At 34.7% G+C, this 20,473-nt stretch overlaps 2 protein-coding genes across 3 annotated transcripts; one reads left to right on the top strand and one right to left on the bottom strand.

The window, feature by feature from the left end:
* The first annotated feature begins 448 nt into the window (after positions 1-448).
* Positions 449-6,609, top strand: LOC117315758 (C-type mannose receptor 2-like). Its single transcript, XM_033870110.1, has 5 exons — positions 449-783; positions 1,021-1,108; positions 2,291-2,496; positions 3,658-3,712; positions 5,056-6,609. Exons 1-5 carry the CDS (start codon positions 733-735, stop codon positions 5,664-5,666), a joined length of 1,011 nt encoding a protein of 336 aa, XP_033726001.1. The 5' UTR covers positions 449-732; the 3' UTR covers positions 5,667-6,609.
* Positions 6,411-14,243, bottom strand: LOC117315759. 2 transcript variants are annotated; one of them, XM_033870112.1, is made up of 6 exons: positions 14,109-14,243; positions 12,767-12,832; positions 11,216-11,310; positions 10,450-10,635; positions 9,653-9,760; positions 6,411-6,897 (listed from the first exon to the last, which is right to left on the bottom strand). In XM_033870112.1, exons 2-6 carry the CDS (start codon positions 12,818-12,820, stop codon positions 6,738-6,740), a joined length of 603 nt encoding a protein of 200 aa, XP_033726003.1. In that variant the 5' UTR covers positions 12,821-12,832; positions 14,109-14,243; the 3' UTR covers positions 6,411-6,737. The 2 variants fall into 2 exon arrangements, with proteins under 2 accessions (XP_033726003.1, XP_033726002.1); XM_033870111.1 differs by having other exon boundaries at positions 12,767-12,835; positions 14,109-14,235.
* Between the last annotated feature and the right edge of the window lie 6,230 nt (positions 14,244-20,473).

Consider the following 20,473-nt stretch of genomic DNA (forward strand, 5'->3'; position numbering starts at 1 on the left):
ACTTCAGACAGATGATCAACAGCACACCAGGCGCACATTATCGCGTGCTAATCTAAACTTTTTTTCAGAAAGATCCTGACAACTTTCTTCAGATATTTGTAACTAATAATGAAACATGGGTCCATCATTTTACCCCAGAGGCCAAACAACAATCGAAGCAATTGAAGCACCCTGGCTTTCCCCTTCCAAATAGGGTAAAGGCTGTTCCATCAGCAGGGAAGTTTATAACCTCGGTTTTCTGGGATGCATATGGTATTTTGCTTATAGCTTATCTCCAAAAGCGACAAACAATCAATGGCATATAATTTGCTTCACTTCGAGGGCAGTTACGGGAAAATATCAACCGCGCCGCGGAAAGCTCACTATAGGTGTGTTATTCCATTAGGACAATGCTCTTGTTCACAAGTCTGTCATTGTCATGACTGCCATTCACGATTGTGGCTTTAAATTGATTTAGCATCCGCCTTATTCCCCATTCTCGTCAGACTTTTATCTATTTCTATTTTTATCTAGTGTAAAGATACTGAAGGGAATTATGTTGAAAAATAATACAATATCTCCGGCAAAATTCAAATTCTTCAATATCAGGCTCACAACATATCAATCATCCCTCGTATGTTCCCATTAAGATTCTCCTTCAGAAATATAGATATAAAAGGGATCATAATGTAAACTTTACCTGTTCCAGCATTTGCTGATTTATGCCCTGGCGCCAACTGGTTTTACTTCGAAATGGAGTGTTACCTTTTCATCAAGAACAAAGTCAACTGGACGAATGCTAAGGTATTTATATTTTATATAACCATCCCCCCCCCCCCCCCCCCCCAAAAAAAATTGTGATATATTCAAATAATTTTAACTACACAATTAACTATCACATGTCATACCGGTTAATGGAACATACTGAAAGATACACCGAATTCATCAATATTCAAGTTGCACAATGCCATTTGCAGTTGTATTATCAATGTAGCAAAGAAAAATGACCTTGAAGTTTAATTGTAACACATTTCATTACAGAATGCTTGCGCTGACCTCAATTCTCATTTGGTAAGAAATGAGAATGCTGAAATCGATGCGTTCCTTAGGGATGTAATGGACGTGGAAGGTAATCTTCTTACATAGACACAAAATATCAAAATTCATGGTATTATATACGTTTTATTTCAAGGAGAGTTTTTAGGAATATGCTATGAGCTGCTGCAATCAATCCGAAAGCGATTTTTATTAAATGTTACAGGCTACAGATTTCAAATTTAGTATTACGCAACATATACGTGCACATAGGTCTAGGTTGGCTTAGTTTTCGATGTGCGATATGAAGTCGGATGTATTCGATGCTTGTGCTTTGTGGTTCCCATTCCCTGAATCAAATTTTGAGAACGTAACAATATTTTACCTAGATTTGAATGTCGGTGTAGTCGATTTAGCATACGGCACGTGCTCATCCGGGACACTGGATTTTATTTGTATGTTTTCTACGGTCTTCAATTGAATCTTCATTTTGTGCTCTTGATTTGTAATGGTTTAATCGGTTTTGAGTAAGAATATTCTGGGTTTTTTCAGATGTGATATGCTGGTCAATTGCATTACAATAGAATAAAAGTCAACTAGAAAAAATGACTATTATATCAGCTATTCATTACACAAATAGTAATTTGATGTTATAATTGTAGCTATTCATTCCAAAAATAGTAATTTGATGCTATAATGTTTACTATTAATTACTGAAATAGTAATTGGATGCTAAAATAGTAGCTGCTCATTACAAATATAGTAATTTAGAAAAATATGTACATGTATATCGAAAGATTGAAAATAATTTAATTATATAAGATATCAGATAAAAATTATTCAGCAATTTAAGTAAAAAGCTTTGGAGGTTAACACAAACAAGCCGATTTAACACCTATATAGTATATACAATAGAAATACAAATGATTTCCAAAAAGTGATGCGTAAAACAGATTGTAGCCACCAAAATGATATAGTCAAACTATAGAGTGGTAGGAACAATTTATGGTTGTACATGTACATATCCGTACCACTCGACCATCCATACGCATGCGTGGTTTTACATATCAGTACCACTGTGCCACTAGATCATGATCGCCCACACATATACATGTTTGTACATATCAGTACCACTGTGCCACTAGATCATGATCACCCACACATATACATGTTTGTACATATCCGTACCACTGTGCCACTAGATCATGATCACCCACACATATACATGTTTGTACATATCAGTACCACCGTGCCACTGGTACTTTTATCCTTATAGATATTACATCCATATGGACTGGCGCCAACGACCTTGAAACTGAGGGAGTGTTTGTTTGGGAGGACAATGGCGTCCCCGTTAGTTACACGGACTGGGAGGAGAATAATCCAAATAACTATCATAATAAACAGCACTGCGTTCGCTTTAAAGAGAGCGAAAGCTGGAATGATCTTTATTGCTATCGGCTGTATGCATATGCTTGCCAGGTGAGTTTTATAGATTATCTTGACGCGTTTTCTTCTTTGATTAAACGCTAGACTGAACCCTGACTCTGTAACTTTTGAATCCAATGTCCTATTTCCCGATAAGATGTGAATAGGTAGGGGGCAGATCGCCAGCCTGCCCACCCAGTGTTTCTGTGGATACTCCAATATCATCCCACAGTAAGAACCTTTCCGCGCTTTTATTCGGGCTAAGAGTGATTAGTACTCGCTGATATGCTTAGCGTATATATTATGTATATTTTTGGGATTTGGGATTTGTTTACAAACAAATACTTGTACAAGAGAAAAACAATTGAATAGGGGAGCCTGTTGCTAAAACAAGCCGACCTCAAAAACAAGTCAACCTTAAAAATAAGCCGACCTCAAAAACAAGTCAACCTTAAAAACAGGGCGAACTCAAAAACAAGCCAACCTTAAAAACAAGCCCACCTCAAAAACAAGTCAACCTTAAAAACAGGGCGAACTCAAAAACAAGCCAACCTTAAAAACAGGGCGACCTCAAAAACAAGTCAACCTTGAAAATAAGCCGACCTTAAAAACAGGGCGACCTCAAAAACAAGTCAACTTTAAAAACAAGTTGACCTCAAAAAGAAGGCGACCTTAAAAACAAGCCCACCTGAAAAATAACATTTTTTTCAATAAATTTTCCTTAATCTGATGCAAAACGTGCGCGCTGAAATATATTGGTTTAATATTATTTTAATTAAATGTTTGCAAAGATAACTCTTGTTTAGCTTATGTTATATAGATATTTGTTAAGACAGCGAAAAGTATAAAATGGTTAGCTATTATGAATATTGACCAGTGTTGAGAGATTCCTATTGTTTGCATTATGCGATAAAGGGAAAACGACACTGTTTTACATGTACTAAAAAGAGATATAACTTGAGAGGTGTTAGGACAGCGAGGTGATTAGGTTCAATCTTCCTAGAAAATAATCATATATTGACATATAACAATAGTTTACTGTTTTAACGTGTAAAATATAAATCAGGGGGTCCTAGGAGGGGAAGGGGGTCCTTGGGGGTGTCCTAGTGGGCATTGTCTGTTATATGTTTATAACTTATACCTGATTCCCATTGTCCTTTATCATGAAATATACTATAGATAGTATATAATGCCGTACATTATATTTTAAAACAGAGAACTTTACTTCCGGAAGCAAATAGCAACGCTAACACAACGGTGTCTACAACAGGTTGGTATCACTATCATTTCACCATCCCAGTCGTACGTGTATCTCAAACGTTGGTATGCTTATTATCTTACACGTGATCTTCGAAAGGCATGAGTTCTGATTTTAATAGAAAAAAAAAAACATCATCTTATTTTCATTATTGACACAGATTGATTCTGAAATATACACATTGCCACCAACATCAGTGGGGCTAAAGGTGACCGTAGCCCCACTTGTATCTGGGATGAGTGCAGAGAGCGGAACGTGAACACGCATGGGGTTAATGTTGCGTATATCATTAAACAGAAAAAAGTCATTAACGTTATGCTTTTTTTTTGTTGTTTTTTTGTAATTACATTATTTGATATATCCTGATCTGTAAATGTTTTTTTTGGTAGTAGGGTGCGCTGTGACGATTTATAGAGCGAATGTTAATATTCATGCTTCTATATTTGAACTCTTCGGTGTTTTCAGTACCGAAGGCGGCAAAACGAACACACGTTTTACACGAATGCGATGGATAAATCAATCAATTATTTACTGATATTTTCCGAAACCATAAGGTATCATATCAACAAATTTCGTTGGTTTATGTAACACTGTGGTAAAACAACCGTCCTCAATGTTACCACGACAGCCAATCCCAATTGCGATCATAAGTGCACTGACAAAGTGAAAGTTGAATTCTTTTTCGTTAAACTACATCCATTTCCCGTATTGCTTTATGCCGTTTTATCATATCCCATTAATTTAAATTTTTAATTTAAAGTAAATAATCTAACAAAAACACTGCTAAACTAGAAATGCAACCTTCGTGTCAGGCAGTGCAGACCACAAGCGCTTGCATAAAAAATATCACTTTCGATTTTTTTTGATATGACAGCGGTTACACATTACACATACAGCTGTCATGTAAAAAAAATCGAAAGAGATATGTTCTATGCAAGCGCCTGTGGTGCAGCCATGCGTTCAATGCAGAGGGTTTTGAGTATGGATGCAGAGTGTGAAAGTAAATTTAACCGAAGGGCAGAAAGTGTTCAGAAATTACCGGATCACTAACGGGTTCTTTGAAAGTCCAAAAGGACTAACGGCACAACAAAGTTTACTGATATTGTGTAATACTATTAGAGTTTATGATTGAAAACTCTTGTATAGCACCATCACACTGAAATACCACAACTAGACATGTTAAGTTATCCTATATCCGCTCACATTATAGTTTTATCCGGCTACCAAGTCCTTACAACCAAGTTTAAGCGGCAAGCGTAGTATAGATTATGGATCTGATATATTTATATTGTCAGAATGCAGTAAAACACTGATAACCCTTGTGTTCTAAATGCATATGTATGATTACATTCCAGCTACGGGGCCTACAACCATTACTCCCTCTACTGATGGTGTAATTAACTCAATTTCCGAAGATCACATCAATGGTTCAGGAGACCCAGTCACAGAGAAATCCTGGGACCAAGGGGACACTACCATCGGAAACACAAATAACACTCTTATCGATGTTTCTGAAGGAAGTGCAGCTACGTCACCGGAATCTAGTACTGTTAGATCCAATAGCAGTACAACTGAATATCAAGGTAGCACGGCTACATCAACGGGATCTACTGATGGATCGAACAGAAGTACAGGAACACAGTTGGATCGAAATTGTTTCTGTTGTAACAAGAATAACGTCACACACCTGACCAATGATAAGAAACAAGAGATCATTACTCAACTAAAAGAAGAACTTTATGTAGCAAAGACAAACACGTCCGCTAGTCGACGTAAACTCATCAGCGTGTATGACTCCAGACCCAGCAGCGTCGCCTTGGGAGGTCTGGGGTGTACCTTACTTGTTTTTACCCTCGGCTGTATCGTTGTACCCGATATAATAAACCTTGTCAGGTTCCTCGTTATGTTTGCTGAACGAAGGAAAGCCGAACCAGATCAGACACGGCGAACACCGACAAATCCATGACACACTTTGAAACACTGCCTATATTTGATCATTTGAAAAAAATAAACGTATAAAACACATATTCTGTTGTGGTTTTTTTTCATTTTAGTTTTGAAATTAGATTACTGATAAAGAACTAGATAACAAGTTGGTCTCTCGATGGATTGACTTAACATCTAAGTACGCTGCTTTACACAAGTCGCGTCGTGTTTCTATCTATCTATTATCATTTACGCAAACTATAACTAGCGTATGCATGATGGGAATACATATGAAACTAATAAATGACTACAAACACGTTAGATATTTAATGATAAAATAATGTTTTCAAAAGATGTACTAAGACCAATTGTTGAATGCAAAATGCAGAAGCGAAAAACGGTACGATTTCTTCGGGATACAATTTGTCATTTGGTCAATTTTAAAGATGAAAGAGAAACTTAAACGTATGGAGTATATTTTTGTATGTAAGCAGCGTAAAGTATGTAATTAATAGAAATGTATAAAAATGTACAACAACCAATTGTGTTTTCAATCGGTTGTAATTACTCTTTGTCAGTGAAGCAACTCCTTTAAAATAAATGTCATTCTAAATTGACCACAAAGCACAGCGCTGCCATTTTCATTGACCGCAGAAGACAGTTTTGCTGCCATTTTCATTAACTGCAGAACACAGCCCCGCCATTTCCCTTGACCACATAAGACATTTGTACTGCCATTTTCATTGACTGCCGAACATAGTGCTGCAATTTTCATTGACAAAACTCAGCGCTGACATTTTTAATTGACATTAGAACACAGCATTTCCATTTTTAATTAAAATAGCCAATGATTTATATACATCAAAAATGTGCTTGAAAGTGTCTTTGGCCTTTACATAGCGGCAATATCATCAGTAGCAATAATGCCAGCAGGGACAAGTTAGTTGTCCAATTTTCAAACCAAACTACATTAGAAAAAAAAATACCTCGCAGACAGAAAATGAATCATCTTATCCGAATTATTCATCCTTGATATCAATATTTATTGGTAGATGAACTCAGCATGTTTTATCTAGTTTGGACAGATGTCTTCCTTTCGTTATTCTTTTGGTCAGCGTGGTGAAGGCAAATCCACGCATTTACAGCAACCCTTCATATAAAAGTTGCATAGACCGTACCTCTCCGAACACGTTCCCGTTCCCTTATCGTACACGGCAGAGCGCAGGTCCTTTTCACAGCTACATTTGGAACCGTCACATCCGGGTTGTTGACTGAATTTGAAAATTTCAAAAATAATAAGTAATCTATTTTATCCGTATTTGTTCTCCTGTTCCCCCCCAGATTAATACATATGTATCGCAACAATAGTACGAACAGGATTAATGACGTCCTTAGGTAAAAGCAAAGGTTTCCTTAAATACTTTAATAAAACTAATTAATACTAGTGTTAGTATCATGTTATTAACATCAACATTGTTATTGTGACATTTAAATAACCTTCGGCTAAAATGTTTTAAATTGAAAAAAAAAAAAAAAAAAGAAAACATGAGCAGACAAAACAAAGGAAATTAAAGACGGGTAATTCCAGTATGTGTAAGCTTATAAGAGAATAATTGACCATGGTAAACTATATTTTTGAAACAAATTTCAAAAAGTTTAGTAGGAACTTTAAATGCATTCACTGTTTCAAATAGATGTTAAAAATTTTCTCAAGTAGGCTGCAGGTCGCTGCAGTTTAACAAAATGGGTTTTACTATGAATTGCTCATCGCATGATATGTACTGAGGCTGGACTGCCCGCGTTGGTATGTTAGAATAGGTAACATAAAACACCCTCATTTCTGAGGTTGGTGTGCCGTAACCCAAACATGAAGTGGGCTATACTTATTAATTAACTTATGCATCAAGTTTACCGTTATACACGAATTTAAATCTAGCTTTAATAAAATCCACGATTTTTTTTCCTTTTTTTAACAATTGCTTTCCTGTGATTTGAATGTAATTGCATGATATAATAAACAATATATAAAATGATATATATAATATAAAACAGTTTGTTCCTGGTAGAATTAAAACAAGCAGAAAATACCGAAATCTCAACCAAATCAATGCACAATGATAAAACAAACAAAATAAAAGAAAACAGAAATAAATGCTGATTTCTTGTCTCCACTCTCAACATACAAATGTATATTTAGAAGATATTGAATTGTTTCCGTTTAATGTAACATATTTTCACGAGTATGAAAGAATATTGATATTTCTACGAGTGCGAATAAACGGACAACCATTCACTTTTCTTTTTATTGCTTTTTATATACTTAGAAACAAAATTTAAAACATCGAAAAATTAATAGTGTCGAAAAGTGAAGGAATCAGTAACATAATCCATTACGTCATCTCTTTGTGTCGTTACTCCACGTCAACTTGACGGCGCCATTTTGAAAGGACTGATCAACACAATTTAAGCGTTTTCAGGTGTTATCGGAGAATGCGTGCTTGAAGGACTCGCACAACTAAATAATTAACTATATATTATTACTAGTGACCCCATCCCTTTATTCGCTCGTTTGAAGTTCAAATGATGTGAAATTGATATCAAATTAAAGCTGGAAGTTTTTCTACCGGATAAATGTTGTTATTGCATAACTTTAATGGCATATAAGAGCACACGGGTACTCGAAAGACAGTAACCCCGACATTTACAGTACACTAGGGGAATTTCCGTCTTTTTACACCTCGAATCCTACAACATTCTTTTTTCAGTAGGAGTGTATATTTTTGATTTTCCAAACCTCAAGACCCTACCTGAATATTTCAGAAAAAAATTAACCAATTTATTTATCTTCGCTTCGGTTGGAAAAATCGGCATGTTTCAATGAGGTGAATACAAAGGTTCGTTCTGATTGGTAAAAAAAACGGAAAACTTATATTTTCACTGCAGAATCTTATATTTTCACTGCTAATCGCTGCGTGAAAATATACGTTTTATTAGTTTGATAAATTTCTATATTTCACTGGCAAAATGCAATAAAGTTTTATATTATGCAATGATCAGCTCTGAAATTTGTTAACAAAAATATCAACGAACATCAAATATCTTTGTTGTCAATGATACCTCCAGATATCGCAAGTAGTCTTTCATAGAATTTTACCGTTGGAGCTGAATGTTTACTTCCAATAAAACAAGGCCTTGATTCATCAGTGTTTGAGATAATGAGGTTAGACTGCACATACATAAGTATTGAATTGTATTTAGTGTATGTCATTACTGTTATTAAATACAATAATATCTCCCTTCTGTGTTTGGCCGAGAGGTCTCCTACAGGTTTCGACAAAACGCGGTGTTAACTTTAAATCGGCGAATTCCTGCACGAGAGGTAACATCGGAATTTGTTATCTTCGGCTATAATTAAAAACAGGGTATTCCCGGGGGCTTCGGTATTTTTGATCAATCACAAAAGAGGATTTTCGATCAACGGGCTATTACCTTTAAATAAAAGTTGTAGACGAATTTACTGTCGGGCTTAATAAGAAACGTTTTGACTGTAATTGGGACACCTATCTACAGAAGATTAAGGTAAACATTCACATAGAATAACATTAAAGTACCGTAGGAGATTCGGGTAAAGGGTAAAGATATTGCATGACTATTTTGCATGAAACGCAATGACGTTAAATTCAGACGCCGCTGTCATGTGGAAAAAGAACGCTTCATTTTTTTTGTTTCAATTTAATGCCACTATATGTATACCGCTACAATATTTGTGTTGTATATGTATTATAAGAGGTGTCAATTGTGAAATAGATATGATATTTTTAATAGGTTAGCTACTTCAATGTTGTGTAAAATTAAGAATTTATATAGCAATTAACTACGGCGGAAACCACAAACATGACGGCGGCAAAAGATGGATCCAAAAAGGTCACTTACTCGTAGTTTTTAACCTAAAATGGTTTTATAGGAATCGTTTAATAAAACAAATTTTGACAATGTCAATAGTTAAAGAATATTTTTACAACTTACGTGCAATTATCAAACTGAAAAATTTGTTTGAGGTTGTTAAATGTCGCCAAAGTCCTCATTTGTCCTCCGCACTTGATTTGATTATCAAAGTATCTTGTTTGTTTAACTCTGAAATTATAAACATTGAACAAGTTTTATAAAAGACAGAAAAAAATGAATAACAAATATATATACGAATTTAGTGAAGGAGAATATATCGATTAATGAAAGGGAGGGACTTCTTATATAGATACAATTTAGTGAAGGAGAAGATATGGTATAATGAAAAGGAGGGACTTATTTTCCAAAATATTCCAAAACTGCATAAAAACAAATTCTTTAAAAGATATACCACAGCATTATAACGTTATGAAAATGTATTCTGTGAAGGTATGTTTGAAATTTACAAAATTCTTAAATTACGTGATTTTGCAGAAAATGTTGCATTTCGATGGGTTGCAGATCATCAATAACCGAAACAACTATTGATAGACTATGAAAGCATTACCATAAGAAATTAATAGACGAAAACAATACATAATATTTTGATGACATTTTCTGCAACATGTATATTCTTATATTACAAGATTTTGTGATATAACTGATCCAAATGAGTCAACAGAACTGGTGTCCATATTTTCGTAAAAGAAACCACAGCACACCATGATTGATCAATTAGATGTAATTTTATCCCGTAAATTAAATTTACAATGAAATCAAAATATAATACCACTGTATTAGTTTTACATGTACATTTGAAGGCAATATGATTTTATTTTTTGTGAATGAAGAAAGTGTAATTTCTAAAATCAACGTACGTTTTACAACAGCCGTGGTAGGTTAATGATGTGAATTTTAATTCACACATTGTTGAATTCCCTTCCAGTCTTAAGCTCTTACAGTCATCCTCAGTATAATTAGCTGTGAAGGGGACTAAACGTGCAGGGCTGTTCTCGTACAGTTCCTCTTCACTCCGGAAATAGCCAGGGAACCTCTCTAAAAGGCTGTGAGTAACAAAGACTTCCAAGTCAATACATGGCAGGTATAACACTAGCTTAAACCAAAATTTTAACCGATTTAATTCTTTGGAAATTTAAGATAGAAGATTCCTGGCTATGTAATATTTGAATTGTTTTAAAAGATTTCAGTGATAGGATTTTACTACACGAGTTTGGGCCAGCAACCTATATGATTTTTTTAAAAATTAGAAAATAGTTTTAATCGCGCACGAAAGGAAATAACATAATTTCTTCAAATTGAACAATGAACATCATGACAATTCCGTACACTTTTTACCTTCGCATTATTTTAGTTTTTAGATACAGTTTCATTTTCATATTGAATAATTAACTGTGGTCTTGTAAGAATAACAACTCACAAACATTTGAATCAATGAACTTAACGGATATATCTATAAAATGTCAGATGTAATTAAATGCAATACTGTTCGAGTTATCTTTTAAACGTTATATCACAATATTCTAGACAGAACATGTATTGATGTTCCATCAGCCTTCCTAATGACCACTTTGGTCTATAGAACCTCATCCTGTCACATTAGACAATACATTTTGTAACACTTACTTGCAGTCCTCCGAGTCTATCATTTCACTCTGTCTGGTGTACATTAGCGATACTAGACATAATGTCGGGATCGCTATCAAAATATGGCCTCCAATCTGAAAGTTTAAAGTGTAGTACATATGTAAACCCTTAATTGGAGAAAAAGTAAATAAAAAAAACAACAACATCATTTTGGATAAAATCAGATGTTGTTTTGAAACTCTTAGCAAAAGGCAGAATTCGAAACATTGTAACATTTTGGCCCTGTTAGGTGAAAAATATAAACGAATGCATTGAAGGACAATTAAGGATATTATCAGAATATTCCCGTAATGATAAACTCTAAACAAATAATATCCGACTAGTCTGTGTCACACAGTACTGCAGTTTATAGCAAGGTATCTATGATCAATGAAATGTATTGGTATGGTTTACAATTATACCAATGAATTTAATTAAAATTTTTGGAAAAAGCTAGAACATACAGCTGAATCGGAAAAATATGTCGCTTTTAGGATCAATGGAATTCATAGGTATGATTCACTGTCATAGAGACGAATTAAACGGAGATATTTGAAAAAAGGTAGAATTTTTCAGCTGATTGAAAAGAATGTTCGCTTCCAGAAGTTGCCTGAATATAAAATGAGACGTAACCTAAGTATAAACCTATTGTTCAATAGGAATATCAATATTGTTATCTTAGCTGTAATATTTTATGGGATTTTATTGAGGTTGAATCGTTGCGATCAATGATGATTCCGCTAATAATTGTTTGTACTGTCTGTGCTTGATCCTCTTTCTTCTCCTTCCTTTTCATTTCCTTATGGTATTGTGTGAGGGAGCGTTTGATGTAATTACGTCTTGTACATACTGTGTTGTTTATGTGTTGAAGAGAGTATCTTGTAGCCCTAGGTCAGTATGTGATCCTCATAAAACAAATAAATAGTTCTATTGCAAAATATATCTCTACGCTTTTTTATATTTGGGTATTGTGTTAAGATATATCTCTGCGGTTATTTATCTTTGCGGTATTGTGTTAAAATTTGAAAATGTGCTAAAATTTGAGTGACCAAGATTTAATGCGCGAAAAGAGTAAAATTGACTGAAACGCATCCAAATAATCACCGATTGTGAAATTAGATGTGTACTATGGGCGGCCGTTTTAGGATAAAATACAGACACTACTTAAGTGCAAAAACTTTTGCACTTAAGTGCAAATCTTTTGCACTTAAGTGCAAAAAAATTAACATAATGGCAAAAAATTACATAATGGCAAAAACTTTTTCACTTAAGTGCAAAAACCACATAATGCAAAAAAACCTCTTTTGCCATTATGTGGTAATCTTTTTACATTATGTACCTTTGCACATAAGTACAAAAAAATTCTTCGTATCCCTCTCTTCAAAATGGATCGTTCCAGTAATACTAGAACTCTTTAGCACTAGTACATGCGCATTTCTTTAAAACATATTGCTTCTTATGTTGAATGTCTAAATTAAAAAAAAAAACAAAAAAACACACACACACACAAAAACAACAACAAACAAACAAACAAAAAACAAGAAAACTTACGACTACAAGGAACCACCTAGGGCTCATGGATCTGTGTGATGCTTCTTCTGTCATTTCTAACGTCAGCTGCTAAAGAAGATAAAAAGGGCAGACTTGTTTACTATATAATTAAAGGATAACGATATAACTCATGTACTAACAGAATCTAACATCTTGCGTGTGACTTCACCCCACCCCCACCCCCACCCCTCTACCCCCCTCACCCCATCCCCATCCACCTCCCTGTGCGAGATCGATTATCGATTTATCTTTTCCCTGGCAACCGCGGGATAACCCAGTCAAGTATGTGACAAAAAGGGATCTAGCTAAGTATCTAAGCTAACAACGATACAATGCTAAGGGAAATTGACACCATACCTTGTATAACCTCCAACAAAGGACATTCATGAATGGCGCAATATACTGCCTGTGTAATGTTATAGAATGGAAGGCAGAAGATAGAATCACTTGGTTCAAGGTATATTATATCTTTAGATGTAATCAGATGTTACAAAGATATCGCATGCTAAACCTAGGTCATGCCTGTAAAGCGTAAACGTGAAATTGTTACAATGTGTTATGTAGGCATGCGACACCACAAGGTGATTGAATTACGGATATGGAACAATGAGTGTTTGATGGATTTGAATTTTTAAATTCTGACCTACAATGACATTCAGAGTCAATAAGGCGTTTCATTGCGATGATAATTCAGACTTAATTTTTGCTTTAAACTATTTGTTCGTGTACGAACGTCCAATCGTGACGTGTACATTTACAAGTAAAACACATCCGATACAATAACCGAATTATACGGAGTATATTATTTGTGTAATAAAGGAAAAATATCATTTCACCCAAATTTTATTCTGAAAAGTTGCCATTGTTGCCGTTAGTAACGAAAGTCTAGATGTGGCGTGTAGGATAAATTCGGAGAACTAGACGCCCACACCACTTCGACACTTAATGTTAACAGATCATTCTCCATCATTTACAAACATTTTCAACGAAAGTTGTAATTTATGATGTTTGGAGAATCTTAGTGGTGCTCAATATTACTTACATTGATAGTTGACTTGTAACTTGTAAGATATGAAAATATGTTCGAAACTGTTACATTTACATATAATTGGCATTCGTATACACACAAGCAAATTAAAAGCTTCACTTAGTCAGTACTTCATAGCCAAGATGTAATAGAAAATATAAATAATTGTAGCTCGCTTCATCAAATACAAGTTAGCTGCAGAGTTAGAAATAACTCACAGCCTGCGGGTATATACGTGCAATACGATTAAAGGCTGAGAGTCATATTCAGTGACTATATAATATAAATATCAGATTGATGCAAAGATGATCTTACCTTTAAATTTCTATCAATGAAATGAATATGCTTCTTCTATTAACAATTACTTCCTTCATCTACCAGACTGAGCTTCCTTCCTCTGTGATCATCCGGACTGTTATCAGAGCAAAGTCTCTTCACAATTTAAATACTTGGTACAAAACAAAAAAGGATCTCAATGTCGTGCGCAAACAGCCGCATTCCACGCCCTTGCTTATTGTCTGACGAACAATAGTAGAATGTTTATCGTGGGACGTTTTTATTTGAGGTATATGCGGATGTCCGGGTGCATGTATAACAATGTAGGTCAGGTCTATGAGAATTCCGATGATATAGATCCACTCAGGTAGGGTCTTAATACCTTCTGACGAATTAGGTGGGTGTAAAAATCTACATGTACAATTATATATTACAGATTATTTGTGGAGCAATACATACAATTCATGTTCAATTATATATTACAGATATTTTGTGGAGCAATACAAAGAAGTCATGTTCAAGTTTATATTACAGATAATTTGTGGAGCAATACAAAGAATTCATGTTCAATTATATATTACAGATAATTTGTGGAGCAATACAAAGAATTCATGTTCAATTATATATTACAGATAATTTGTGGAGCAATACAAAGAATTCATGTTCAATTATATATTACAGATAATTTGTTGAGCAATACATACAATTCCTGTTCAATTATATATTACAGAAAATTTGTGGAGCAATACAAAGAATTCATGTTCAATTATATATTACAGATAATTTGTTGAGCAATACATACAATTCAAGTTCAATTATTTATTACAGATAATTTGTGGAGCAATACATACAATTCATGTTCAATTATATATTACAGATAATTTGTGGAGCAATACAAAGAATTAATGTTCAAGTTTATATTACAGATAATTTGTGGAGCAATACATACAATTCAAGTTCAATTATTTATTACAGATAATTTGTGGAGCAATACATACAATTCATGTTCAATTATATATTACAGATAATTTGTGGAGCAATACAAAGAATTAATGTTCAAGTTTATATTACAGATAATTTGTGGAGCAATACCCATTATTCATGTTCAATAATATATTACAGATAATTTGTGGAGCAATACAAAGAATAAATGTTCAATTATATATTACAGATTATTTGTGGAGCAATAAAAACAATCACTATTATGATGGCATATAAGACCGGATGTTACCTTCATGAGGTGCTCTTACTTATTTATCAACATTAAATTTAAAATCATATTAGTTATTAGTTATTAGTTATGGAGGATGGTCTAGTTTAACGCTTTTCAGCGATCAATCGAAGTAAAACGTGTTTTATCACATAACTGGGCTCTTCTTCTATGTCATACATCCATGTTTAATAAATGTCGTTAGACACATGTACAATGCACCGTGAAATGCATACCGTGCACCATTCGCCTGTTAATATAAGAATTAGCTTGAGGGTTTTCTTTATATTATTATTGTTATCATGCATGTGATAAACACCCTTACATTTCTGCCTGTGTCATATGGTATTTATGAAATTTGTTCAGTAATTTGATAATCAAATTTTTTACTCGTTTCAAACTGACAGATTTTATGACATGCCTGCAGGTATACGATATTCCATGTCTTTATAGTGTATAATTTTAAGTTAACGTAATTTAAAAAAAAAAAAACTAGCAATACTAAAATGGGCGTTATTTCACGAAAATCATTGATGCCTGATTATCATTTTTTCAACTATGGTGTTCCTTCTCGGTAGTGAATATCCAATCGTAGTAAAGTAATAGTAATATTATCCGAGACTCCGGCAAAAACCAAACCAGGAAGTGAAATTTTATATTTTATTTGAGTGAATATTGTACGCATGTCCGCTTCCCAGACAATAAAACCGGATCCTTCAGAAATGTTTCTGTTACACCAGGTACATGCGGGTTAACTCAGGTAAAATCTAGATTGTAATGATAATTGAAAAAGGTCATAAGGCTAAATACATTTTTGACTGCATGGATAAATTTAGATAACTTTACAGCCTAAAAGCGCCACATCCCTGGGAACGTTTCAACCGATTCTCCTAAAAGATAGATATAGAAATATATCTAACACCGAAATAAAAACAATATCAAGCAGTGTCCTAATTATGATCGTTTATAAGACAGAAAGTTACAGACAAAATATAGAGGACACATGATAGTATTTATTCGGGATACAATTGATGTTCCACTTCAAATTCGAAATAGAATATTAATCTTTTGGAGGGGGATATAGTATGTACAGTAACATTTTGTATTGTATCAAAATTATAAAAGAACATCATACCTGTAATTCTTGAAAACGCCAAAACCTTTTAAAACTCAGTCAATTACAGGTTCTGCTAATTTTTATTTTATTTTATTTATTTATTTGTTTGTTTATTTTTGCTGTGTCTTATTTATCGCTAGACATCAATGTTTCATGGAATCGCACCAGGTGTTGGCAAATAAATGCATAAATACATAAATATGATATATCTAAACAATTACAAAACATGTTTTTATCATTAACTCCTCGCTTGCCCGAACGGAAGCATCCTGAAGGATCTTACTGTAGGAGTAAAGTGAAGAACGTGAAGCAAAACCTCGTAGTTAGACTGGTGACTCATTTGTCTTTCACGCCCGTGACAGAGTTAAACAACCAATACTGCACACTGCTGTTTACATAATACTCAGAAATGATAATGGTATCCTATGTCAATAACTGGTGCGCCCTAGATAAACAACGGAAAGCTAGAATATAAATATAGCTACAAGTATGCTAACATTTAAGTCCCCCCCCCCCACCCCCCCCCCCCCCCCCCCCCCCCCCCCCCCCCCCCCCCCCCACCCCACCCCAGTTGTCTACCTTGCATTGTCTCAGCAAGGGCAGATGTGTATGTATGAAAACCACCCAACCTCCCAAACTACAACAACAACTCTTCATATAAAGGAAACTATAACATACTGAAATTGTCAACAGACTACAACGTTTCTACAAGCAAATCTACCACATTTCGCTGACGGAACGATAGGTAGTACTAAATAGATATTGGAACATGCTGCAAACTGACAAACTAACACTGAGGTATAGCTAAACAAAGCTGCCGCATTCCGCTGACGGAACGAAAGGTAGCTACGATAGCATACTGACAAGCCACCCCCAACCCGGAAGTAAGCTAACCAATACAGAACGAGCCCAACATTCCGCTGACGGAACGGTATACCTACTACATAACTAACTATAAAATACTTAACTACATCCCGCTGACGGGACGGTAAAACTACAGTAGAACGGTCTAGAAGTATAGAGAGAACTGACCCCGGGTCGACAAAGCTTTATATAGTGGTGAGAATAGTCTCTAACCTAGTGACACCATAAACAAATCCTACAAGTCAAACGATTGGTTCCCGGGTAACCAGACGACAAATCAAAAACGGCACAAGTAGGCATAACAAACAGGCGACAAGCGTACTGCAACAAAATACCGGGATTATATGGCCATAAATAACATCCGGCACGACAAAAATGGAACCCAAAGGTAACAAACTATTTCGCCTACATAGCTAATGCAACGACACGACCGAACAAAAGGGGTAAAACTCCTAATTTAATACTTATTGAAAACTGATTCCGCCACATCACTATAACACAACAACGATGTTACCTCTTTATATAAAATTTCATATATTTGGCCCATTGGCCCTAACGGTCATCTGACTCTAAATACCCTTATACTATTATGGTATACACACTCTGTAGCAAGTATAGTGGCACTGTTGACCATTGCGGCCATCATGGATTTCGGACCGATCCGAAAAGTAACAACACTTGGTCATGACCATCTCAGGAGCACTTCAGGTAAGTTTAGAGGTGAATCCCACTGGTAGGACTTGAAAAGAAGTTTGAAATAGGTGTTGTTCAGGAAAAGTATGATTGCGCAATCATGTTACAAAATGACCGCCGTGACTGCCATATGAAAGTTTTTACGAGTCTGAAAAATAACACTTTGTTGGTTCCTCTCCTAACATCATCAACAATGTTCAGCTCAACGGCACCAGTGCAACAGGAGGAAAAGTTTAAAATGTGTTTTTCCAGATGGCTGCCATAGCGGCTATCTTGGATGTCTGACCGGCCCCAAAAATGCAACACTTGATCCAGATTATCGCAGGATCATGTTAGGCAAGTTTAGAGCTCAATCCCACTAATGGAACTTTAGAAGAAATTTGAAATAGGTGTGGTTCAGGAAAAGTATGATTGCGCAATCATGTTATAAAATGGCCGCCGTGGCTGACATTTCAAATTTTTTACGAGTCTAAAAATAACCAAACTTTGTTGGCTCCCCTTCCTTAACATCGTCACCAATTTCCACCTCAATGGCACCAGTGGAACTGGAGAAGAAGTTTAAAATGTGTTTTCAAGATGGCTGCCAGGGCGGAGACAGGAATGGGTTCTCTCTCTACCAACACAAAATGGTTGCCTAGGCGGCCATCTTAGATTTCTAACCGACCCGAAAAATAACAACACTTGGTCAGGACCATCTCAATATAATTACAGGCTAGTTTCAGCGCAATCCCACTGGTGGAACCCGAGAAGAAGTTTAATATGTGAAAAACTTACTTCGTAATAATTAAAAAAGAACATTAACCTAACTAAAAGTACTGTTAAATGAATACATATTTCCATACCGGCCCCGCTACCTTTTTCACTAATGATTTATATGATGGTGCCCTTGGTGTTAATTTTGAAAAATGAAACGCATACAATTAGCCTGTAACTGATTAATATAAAATTATAAAATTTTATTTTTGCTTAGATATTATGGTCTTTTATTAGTTTAAAATATGACAAATATCCTCCAGACAATGACAATTAAGGTTCTTGGCAATGTCAGCTACATACCTGTGTATCTGCCTTACTGTTGAACATCCGCCCGAGCGAAGACAGGAATGGGTTCTCTCTCTACCAACACAAATCAATATCCATAAAATAAGAATTTGCTAATGTACCGTGAACGTTTAGCTGTAAATGAGTTAGAGATTGGTTCTGCTAGGCGAGACACTTTTTAGGGGCTTAAGACATTAAATCCATCTTCATAGTTTAAAGCAGTTAATAATTTACCGGCCTTTTCCGGTTGCTTGAGATAGGTTACAATACACTATCATGTGGAAGCCATACCGTATACGTGTCGGGATTAGATCTATCAAGTAGAAATTAACAGCTTTGAAATAATACGGACATTTATGTTCTCTGTATATGCTTTATGATATTCTTCTGTCATTAAAGATTTTACAAACTATTATAAATAGAGAATATTAATACCAATGACTATACATAAACACATGTTTTGCGTTGCACTATCTATACACACAGATGTGCAGCCATGTATATTTGTTTATAACAGAGAGTTCAGATTGTAGATTTTTGATACTCGCAAAGTAGTTCCGACAACGGCAAAGGGGAAATATTATCGCTTTAAAATTTAAAAAAAATACAAAGAAACACAACGAAATCAAAATTTACCAAACTTATCCAGCGCCAATGTAACCTTGGAGATCAATTGATTGGTCAGTTTGATGTTAAACTTCCATCTTGATTTGCAGACTGTTACAGCATATAGTGATTAAAATCTTGAATATACTTTCCCTGTTCCTTGACGGGTTTACGAACAATAATATTACTAATTATCTTTATGAATATCATGTTGTTGATTATGTAATCTAGTTGTTAAACAACCATTCACATTGCACCTGTCCTGCAAGACAGTCGAAATATTACCTGATGTCCCCATAATTAAAAATATACGGAGGCTAAACCCACAGCTTTCCTTTCTCTTTTGCCTCTTCTTTCTTTGTAAGCCCTATTCTGTATATATGCTACTAGATGTTTGAAGGATGGTATAACCAAGGCGGTGTCCATGTTTATGGTAAGCAACTCCTCTGTAACGTTAAGGATATATATTAAAATGGACACAAAATAAAAAATGTTTTTATATATGACATTTAGGACACTATTGTTTTAATAATGATTATAAAAAACAATGTATGGTTTATGCTACAACTTTAAAAAGGTTAATGGTGTTTTGATTCATGTAGTTTTTCATATAAAATATACAAATATTTCGTGAAAAATATTAATCCTTTTCATTTTGATATTTAATTAATGGTGATTTATAAAACCACTTTTCAGCTCTCGATCACTTGAATTGTTTTGGAAATTCACGAACTTAACTTATTTTTTCAATTCAATTTTGAAATTTAACACTATTTATTTTTAGAAATTTAATAAGTTGCACGTGTTTATTTCAGAGTTGGCCGCGAATAACAGGACCGACATAAATTTATTTGGATAAAGACGCTGTGAATA

Source organism: Pecten maximus, chromosome 17 (genome assembly GCF_902652985.1).
Source record: "Pecten maximus chromosome 17, xPecMax1.1, whole genome shotgun sequence".
NCBI classification, from domain to species: Eukaryota; Metazoa; Mollusca; class Bivalvia; order Pectinida; family Pectinidae; genus Pecten; species Pecten maximus.